Source organism: Argopecten irradians, chromosome 3, assembly GCF_041381155.1.
Source record: "Argopecten irradians isolate NY chromosome 3, Ai_NY, whole genome shotgun sequence".
NCBI classification, from domain to species: Eukaryota; Metazoa; Mollusca; class Bivalvia; order Pectinida; family Pectinidae; genus Argopecten; species Argopecten irradians.
In genome coordinates, this window is record NC_091136.1 from 54,021,463 (window position 1) to 54,031,389 (window position 9,927).

The following is a 9,927-nucleotide window of genomic DNA, read 5'->3' on the forward strand; positions in this document are numbered from 1 at the left end:
AAAATAGTTAGTATGGACATAAGAGTGTTATATTTGGATTCATATTTTCTTTTAAATATGCTTTGTTTTCATCTCTAGTTCTATCATTTAAATATTTTTCTCAAATATATATATATATATTTATCGGATATAGTAGCGCACTAATTTGTTTTGAAGTGTATGAATCTTTGTCGTCAAGACCCGATAAACAATATGGCGACGACCATTGAAGCATACGTTGTTATTATACCTACGATACCGGTTTTGATAAACAGTTGAACATCTAACACCTCTGAAAAGATACACTAAGGTAAGAGTTAAAAGTGTTTTTCCCCTTAACATTTAGGCTATAGTTTACAGAATAGATGAACTGTGGTAGAAACTTCAAAAGCTTCTCCAAACTTGCACATGTAACATAACGTTGTGTTTATACTGTAACTTTAAAGTGCTGTTTGGTAATGATCATCAACCCCGATTATTAAACTCGGCATTGGTAAAAAGAGGATTTGAAATGTTTTGATGTGATCATTGTGAATGTTATTTTAAAGTGTCAGGCCAGATACTCTGCATTTATTGGAAAGTACATTTGCACAACTAGGCCTAGTCCTTAGTCAACTACTAGCCCGAGATAGTACGTATTCTGGTCCTGAAACCAGACTTAGACATTATGACAGGTAGAAGTCTGGTTTAGGACCAGAGCGCACTGCTAAATATCAAAACGTGGAATAAGCCGACACCATTTGGTATCAGGCCTACTGGTCTACCGGTCCGCTCTCACTGACTGAGCTAGAGGGAAATTCCCCATAGCGTGAAGCTAGAGGGTGATCATATAACCGATATCTACAATATGGCGGTTTTAAGATCCTACAATGATGTGGGTAAAGTACTATTTAACGTAAATTACTCATTAGTCCCACCTTCTAAAGTTATGGTGATTATGATGGCATATAATTTCACGTGATTTTTGTGACGTCAGAAGACCAAAAAAAAATTATATGCATGTTTCAGGTTACATGACTGAAAATAATAGGGTAGGTCGGTCGGGATTTTTTTAAATTTTATTTTTTTATTTTATAATTTTTTAGGAGAGGTGCGGGAGGGGTTGATTTGCTTTATTACTACATTATGAATTTGTCTTTCAGGTTTAAGGCTGGCTAGAAGTCTTTTTTTCTCATTACCTAAACTTAAAGCAAGCATAACAATCTAAGTTGAAAACTTCACACTGTACATTTTGTTTTGAAAAAATTGTGATAATAATAGCTAGGGTCGGAGGTAAAAACTAGGGTAGGTAGGGGTACCTGATACATACATACTTGTTTTTTTTGGTCTAATCACCTGAAGGTGGGACTAATCGACAGTAAACATTACGTTACCTACTTCGTTTAAGGATCTCAAAACCGCCGTGTTAAAACCCGCTACAATTATATTAACTACCATATAAGATACATATGCACATACATGTACATAATACATGTATGCAGTAATTGTGTGGGCTACTGATCATGAATTACATCTAAGACTATAAACATGCAATACATTTTAACAAGTCAATAAATGTTCTTATTCTTTAACAACATAGAGAAGGGAAGGATATTAAGAATCATGAAGGAGTTAGTACCATTTTTGTAAGGATAAAGCTACATTAAAATCTTCATTACTACATGTATGGACACTTGATACATCAGTTTACCAATCTAAATGTTTATTAACTGTACACTGGTAAATTCATTATATTTTCCCGTTGATATTAAGAAATAATAATGAATAGTTATATGGTACATGTGAAAAACACCTAAGTTAATTTATACTTGGGTTTTTTCAATTGACAGAAACAGAAATTTTTGTGTGGCATATATGATACAATAATAGTCAATATTTTCAAATGATGTATGTTTATTATTGCAATGCTCATTTGTTATTAACAAGCATTCTACAGTAGATTGGGATAAATTTTGGCGTCAAGAAATTTTGATTTTGTATCAATATAAAGAGGTTAAATTTTGGTGTATTTAAATGGTGTTTTCCTATGTGTTAAATATTGGCGCTTTCATGCCAAACGTCAAATAAACCAAAATATTACCAGATCAAAATATCCCAATTTATGATATGGGGTTATAAGATCAATTAAGGCTCAGTTGATCTATTGATTTATGTGTTATTTTTTAGATAATGAATAACAGCTACATAAACATATATAGGTACTGTAGCAAATTAAGTCACCTTAGGTCCATGAGCCATATGTAAGTATCATTTTACATGGTGCTATCTCGATTTACATTAATTTATTACATAAAGAGTTTAAACATGCAAAAGGTATTTATCAAAGCATTGCACATGATCTGTTTCTACCCCAATGTGTATGAATAAGTATAGATAGATAAATAAACAACATAATGTTTTACTTCTTGAAATACTTGCTTCTGAATACTGAATGAGGAATCTTTTATGAGGTTACAAATTACAACGTGTAATTTCAACCATACCTGTGTAAAATATCCATACATGAATTGCCATCTTACTAATTTTTCTATTTTTTTTTCAACTTTAAATAGGATAATGATCAAATCTGAATTATAAAAGAATGTCTTGATGCTGCTGTTGTATTAGCTAGGCATTATGTCATATATAGCAACTGTTTCAATTCAATATAGGAGTATTATTGGGGTTGCTGGGGCACTAGTAGTGATAACTGAAAAGGTTTTATTTCTTGTGGCAACAGAGGAGTTATGCATGGTGTTAGTTTTAGATAATTCGAAATTTGTGTTTGTCAGCAAAACACATATTTATCTATATTATGTAAATATATATCTAGGTGATTCTTAATTTACTTTCATAAGCAATATATATATATAAACTGTAAATATACACATATATATCTTTCTACTTTACAAAGTATTGAATATTTACTTCATCTCAAATGACCCTTGGTAAAAAAAATCAAAAATATCACAACACCAGTACCATCTTGACTTGTTCAACTTTACTAAATTTGCTTCATAATGTCATTAAAATATTCAAAGGCAAAGTTACCCAAATAGTTAAATTAACCCCTAACCTTGACCTTTGATTTATAAGTGACCTTTGCCATTGACATTTTGTTGAATTTTTATCAATTTCTACAAGTTTTACCAAAATATCAAAACGAAATTCAAATTTATGACCAAGGCATATTGTGAACTGATTTGAACTTGTGAGTTCATGTTCTGATAGCTTTCCCTGTACCCTGTAATTCATTCCAAATGCATTATTTCCATCTGGCTACATCAACTGAAAACAACATTTCGTCACTGCATGCATATGTTTGTTGATGAGTGAAATATGATTTCATACACCAAAAATGATTTTGACAGCTCTGCATTCTATTTTTTCCCCTGAAATTCACTATCAAGAAATGTGAAGGCAGTAGTTTGATAAGTCAATATGAAAGGTCACTAGAACACGATTCTAATGGACATTAAATGGAAGAGTTTCCAAAGACCTAATAGTGAATATCTAGAGTGATACTGAAATTATGATGATACTCTTTACAAACTATGATTTATTCTGTCACTTTAGTTCACTTGGTATATTTTATAAGTATATCAATAGCAGTAATTAAAACTAATATTTGGGGCAAAACTCTTATAATTGTACTGCCCAGAGTAAGTAATGAATCATTGATGTATATCTATTGAGCACTTGAAACAATCTAGCACACCAGAATCAATTTCCTTTATAGTATTGATGTTAATTCCAAGCTGATTAATTAATGATCTTAGGGGACTAAGGGAATATGTATACAGTATATACTGTAGCTCAAGTGGTAGACAGGCATGCTTACTCGGCAGTAGTCAAAACATATTAATCATTCATTGTTGGCTGACGTAGGTAACCGAGATTTAAACTAACTGTGGACCAAACGTTAAGCATTTACAGGGAGTGAAAGGCTTTACCGGTATATATATGTGTGTGTGTGTCATTAGGATCATTGCTATATTTAAAGCTTTATTCATTCTTAAGTACACATTGGCTCAGTTTAAAATGCATTATGATTTGAACGTTTTCAGGTTTCTGTTACATTCCAATGTTTCAAGGATATTTATGGATCTGAAGCAATACAAAACGATGTGGATATATATTTGATCTGCTTATCACATATTGTTTTATTATCATATTAATGAGATAATGTCAATATCTTTTTATATCACAATTTGTTTTGTTGCTTAAGATTATTTGTAATATTACCTGTAATCCATGATTCAAAAATTTAATTATGTACTGTTTTGCAAACATTCATCACTTGAAAGTTTATGGCATGTTATTATCAGTAACATTTTGAACTTCTACTATAGCCAATTAGCTACCAGTAAGCATAGAATACTTTAATTTGTAAGATACCAAGTTTTTGTTATAAAATAAACAATATTGATAATGATGCACTATGTGATTTTTCTTTATCATTATTTTAAACTATAACTTGTATTTTCGATGATTAACATAGTTACACACTCACACAGGACTTCAATTTCATCATCCAATCTGATTATCAGTTGCTTGCATCTTTTGTCGATTTTGTGTATGCTGATGTCTTGTAGGATATCATGTTTGATTGTAGAATAACGATAGTTACGTTTGTGTTACTCCAACATTCCTCTTGTTGTTTCAGTGTCACCCCTCCAAATGATTAGCGGTAGTGTAGTGGACCGCTCGCCTGTGTATGGAGGCTCGTCCAACTATCAAAACGTGAACTACTCCAACACAACCAAGAGAACAAACATGGACGGAGGCCAGCAAAAGATGTCGCGATTACAGCTCATGCAAATGCAGTATCAACAGCGAATGCTGAAAGATAAAGAGGAGAAACTTGTGAATATGTACCAAGAGAACCAACAGCGGGCGCTCAACCGTGTCCAGTCCAAAGGTATGGCAAGAGAATTTTTTCGAGAGCGACGTGAAATGGAAGCCAACGGTAACTTGAGTCAAATGCCATCTATTGAACAACATTACCAGCAGAAACGAAGAGAAAATGGAGTGCACGTCAACAGCAATTCTCCACATGGTACGATCAGTAGGCATAATTCGTTTGGCTCTAATCAAAGTCAAAGACAACATATGGGTTATCAACGCCAAAACTCAGGTGGTCCCCAAGGTTACAAGAATAAGTATCAGAAAAGGTCCAGTGCCGGGAGAGATAAATCCAATCCGCTAGCACCAATCGAGCGGCCACCTTCACACGAAAATAATGACTTTTTCCCAAGAAAACCACAAATTCATGGTCGACCGAAAACGAAAGATTCCGACAAGAGAACACCACATGAAGGTCAAACGCCAAAAAGTGCACCCCACAATGATTTTTATCATGATGATGATGGCAGCCCGCCACCAAATCTAGCCCATTTGAAAAATGCTCAGAAACAGAAAGTTAATGCTTTTGGCTATGGTGGACGTCCTCCAAAAGCCTCCCCGTCAAAGACATCAAAACCTTCAAACTTCCAACAGTTCCAGCAGGACAGGGACCAAGAACGTGCAGACAGACTTCGGAGGCATCAGCAAACCCTCGATCGTGGAATCGGTGGTGGGTATGAGTATGAGGATGAAAAGGAAAATGAATCGGAGGCAAACAGTCAACGGGAATCAGCATTAGACATTGACAGAAAGCAAAAAGAGATCATGGAGAAAATTGCACGTCAGCAGGCTGAGCTTGAGAGAATAAGACAACAGCGAGCAGCGGAAGAGGAGGAAGTAAGTGAGATAATAGAACTGTGATATGCGTGTAATAAAAAATGAAAATTAATAGACATGATTTGATAACCTAAAGGTTAAATATTTTACTAATATGGTTTGTAATATTAAAGAACCTATATGATTATATTCATTTTAAAAGATTACTACATTTACAGGGATACCATGTTTTATCATTGTTTCGTTCTCAAACACTGTTAGCAATCCTTGGACCTCGAAATATAAAATCGTCCATTGAATGGTTACCCAGTCATATCATAATCACGATTAATTCAACCTATGCTTTGTTATAAAGTTGAAATCTAAAAGACATTTTCTTCCTCACAGGAAAGAAAAGAAAGAGAACGGCGCAAAAAGAGAGAAGAGGAGAGAAGAAGAAAAATGAAAGAAGACGAGGAAAGACGAAAGAGGGAAGAAAAAGAAAGAAGGGAAATGGAAGAAGAGGAAGCAAAAAGAAGGTCAGAACAGCAGCGAAAGACAAACCAATCACGCTCACGATGCGAAAGTCAGTACCACGATAACGGTAGTGAGGGCTACTCTTCCCATATGTCAAGTTACCCAGCGGAACCAACTCCCCCTCCACAGCCTAAACCCTCACGTAAGCCAATAAACAGACGACCCCCACCGCAGCAGAATCCTTTAGCAATGTCTTCCGAAAGTGCGTATGATAGCAAACCAATTGCGTCCGCCCGAGGTGGTGGGAATGTTAGCCTCTTCGAGCAAGCCGCACGTATGGAAGGTGCGTTTGACACTGAACATATAAAGCAAGTAAAGTGTTCCAACTGTGGTCGTAAATTCAATGCTGATAGAATAGACAAACATCGGCAATTCTGTGGCAACCTCACAAAGAAAAGAAAAGTTTTGGACGGCACTAAAATGAGGGTTCAAGGAACGGATATGGAAAAATATATAGGAAAGAACGGCACACCAAAGAAGTCAACTCCATCGGTAAGTTCTTGTGTTGTAGGTTTAATTATCAAGTAAAAACTTTTGAAGTTAGGCAAAAAATAGATTCATCATTATTTTGGGTGCCACGCGTTCCTCATTTTCATAGCATAGGTGGATTATTTTGCATCTTTCGTGTCGCTACATTTTATGCAAATTATTTTTAAATGTACCATTGACCGAAGAAATTCGGTCCCATAAAAGTGAATGTTAGAATACCTCTCTATTTTCAGTTGTAGCTTTTCATAATTATGTTTCTAAGCAAACGAGAAATGTGATAAGAATGTCTGCGTCTTAAGCTGTAAAACTCAGATTGAAATACGCCAAAAACGGAATTTTGATTCGCTTTTGTATTTGTTTGTTATAGGGAAAGAAAGGAAACTGGAGGAAACAACACGAGGAATTCGTAAATAACATAAGGTATGCTCGAAAGGTCGCTCAAATACAGAAAGAGGGCGGAAGTCTAAGTAACCTACCTCCCCCTCCTCCGGCAGAAAACGCAGATTATGTTCAGTGTCCTCACTGTAACCGTAAATACAATGAAATGGCTGCAGCAAGGCATATACCCAAGTGTAAGGACATCAAGGCTAGACCTACTGCCCTAAAACGGAAACGATAAGTCATAAATACTACAGCTCATTTATAACTCCACGATCCGTCTTGGGTCGAAAGAAAACTGAAGTTGTGACCTTTGATTTGTGGCATGAGAGTACCGTGTACTCTTTTTAAAGTGGAATTCATCACGTAATTCAATTGCATCTGCTATGAGCATTATTTGCTGTAAGGTAGACCACGAGATGATATGGGACTCCCGTACTAGTTGTAACCTTACCTACCTGACAAGAAAGGTCGGAACATTCGTCCAACTCATAAATGCAAGGCTACCGATAGGAACAGTTTATTAATCTGTAGACCGTCAATGTGGCAAGCGTTGAAAATAATTATACCTATGGTACCAGGCGCTGAAATGTGAATTAACACAGTTTATGTAACAATGAACCTCGGCCATATCACGTGTATTCTGATTGAATCTCAAACAATTAGTGTGCAACTTGCCAAACTCTTTATTAGTTAGAATGCCATATCATATACCATTAGAAATGAAGTATACAGTAATGAATTTAAAATAATACGTTTATGTACCAAAATATCTTTTCGCCATATAGAGAAAAAGTTGACGTTAACAGAAGTTTACAAGATTTAGCCGACTTTCACTTCATTTTTCCTTATGTGATGGTTACTGAGTCACACGTTAACTATTAATTAGTTAATACACTACTTTAATCTATAAAGCGTTGTAAGTGCTCTTCTTCAGTATATTTAGTATTTTAATAACTTCAGGAATCAACACTGCTTGATCATAATATGGGTAAACTTAAAAGAATTGAATTACTGCATTCTTTACTTTTTTCTACATCTCATTGTTGAGATGATGCTTGGAACTTATGATTATACATTTGTTCTGTTATTTTTTTTACTTTGTAATTGAAAATTTATCATTGATCTCACTTTTTTTCACTTTTACTTTCCTTTTTGTCAATTTGTTTGCTCAAAATGGTTTTATTATCATTAGAAGTATTTGTGTGCTCTCGAAACGTAAAGACAATGGTAGTGTACCTCCGTTGGGAATCAGTTGTTAACATAAGTCGTATATGTAAATACGCTTCTACTTTTATCAATCACACCGAATTTTACTGTTCTATTTTTTATTTTTGTGGGGGGGTTCAAATTCTGTAAATATATATATATATGTATTTTTTAATTTTGATCACTTTGACATTGAAGTGTTATTGTTAAAGATGTGATGGTGCCGCATTTTATTTACTGGTCTTCATATTCATGCAATTGATTTTTGTTTTCAAACTTGACATCCAAAATTTTTCTTTCTTTGTCTCGGAAAAAAATCTAGAAATCATCACCAGGTTATCAGTATTTATAGCTCGTCATTGATGTCATATATGTGCCTTTTTCCACGATCTACATGTATCACAAAGATACATGCTGTACTCAAAACACCAAACAGATGAATATCTCATTCAGGCATGCTTCATTTTCACAGTCCATATGCAATGTTCATTTTACATATGGGCCTTCAATTCTTGACTCTTCTAGTTGTTCTTGATTGGTTTGTGTTTCTTAAATTTTGTTACAGTTTTTATTTTGTTTTTGTCTAATTGGTTATCTTTATACAATGAAACGTCCTTGGTATACATGTATATATATAAATTTCTTCTTGCTTGAAGCAATATCTTAATTATATCTATACAATGTATATCAGTGTATAATTGTTTATTTTGTTGTTATAATTATCCTATTTAAGAATGTGATCATTCTCCAATACCGTTATGAAAAATATACTATTTCATCAGTAAAGAAGATATAATGAGAGGAAGACAAAAAAGCGTTGCGTTGTTTAATCCTGGTCTGACATAAACAGTGACAAGTTATTTTAAATTGATTATAAAGCTATGTATATAACTAATCGGTACTGATGCTGCATGAAATGTACAATTATCTTAATAATATACTGAACTTTTCCCTCCCATTCAATCAAAAGAAAACAATGTTTATTGCTTCTTGCCAACATTTACATAGCTACATGTTTTATATTGTACAATATCAGAAAGTAAGATAAACAATGTTCTATATGTATGGGCATATATTTAGTCACAGAATCTTTGTGAAGCATGTGATATAATCAAGTGATCAGAACCCCTCACATTTTATTTAAAAAATAAAAAGTTGTTTAAATTTGAAGTGGAATTCAGAGTCGTATTATTCCGAGAGCAATTTGTTTTACTTGGTTGTTTTTCAATTAAACCAGGGTGTGTGCTTTCACTCTCATTATACAGGAGTGACGATAGACAATAAGTGACGTGTCCAAAGATTTGTATTATCGTTATAATTACAATTTTCACGATTCTTAATAAACCGGAATATATATTTATACAATAATAGCACTATACATGTGTTGTCACACTGAAAACTGTCAACTTGGCAATTAAAAGGAGTGTGCTTTTTATATGATGTATATTCATAATTCCTACTTAGTGGCGAGGGAGAAAATGTGTCTAATGACTGTGAACTACATGTTTGTGTACATATATATTTACAAATATGATAAAAGTTTTTACGATGTCATCAAGTGCAAACCTTAAGTCTTTGCACAGCCGCGATGTCAACCGATTAATAACTTTTCCTGTTGTACAAATTACAAATTAAAGATAAGCCAGAACATCTTTATATGAAAGGTATTAACTTCAATATAATTGCTACATTAGC

The 9,927-nt window shown here is 33.9% G+C and overlaps 1 protein-coding gene across 2 annotated transcripts in view; it reads left to right on the top strand.

The window, feature by feature from the left end:
* Positions 1-147: 147 nt before the first annotated feature.
* Positions 148-9,927, top strand: part of LOC138319087 (zinc finger C2HC domain-containing protein 1C-like) — a 168,543-nt gene continuing 158,763 nt past the window's right edge. The window contains exons 1-4 of one of the 2 annotated variants that reach the window (XR_011207949.1): positions 148-289; positions 4,625-5,700; positions 6,028-6,648; positions 7,013-9,386. Coding sequence is in view for 1 of the 2 variants with exons in the window: in XM_069261998.1 (XP_069118099.1) it covers positions 4,639-5,700; positions 6,028-6,648; positions 7,013-7,264 (1,935 nt within the window). In the remaining variant the exon portion in view is untranslated. Of the gene's footprint in view, positions 290-4,624; positions 5,701-6,027; positions 6,649-7,012; positions 9,668-9,927 lie in introns of those variants that run through there. The other variant, XM_069261998.1, reaches the window with a different exon arrangement.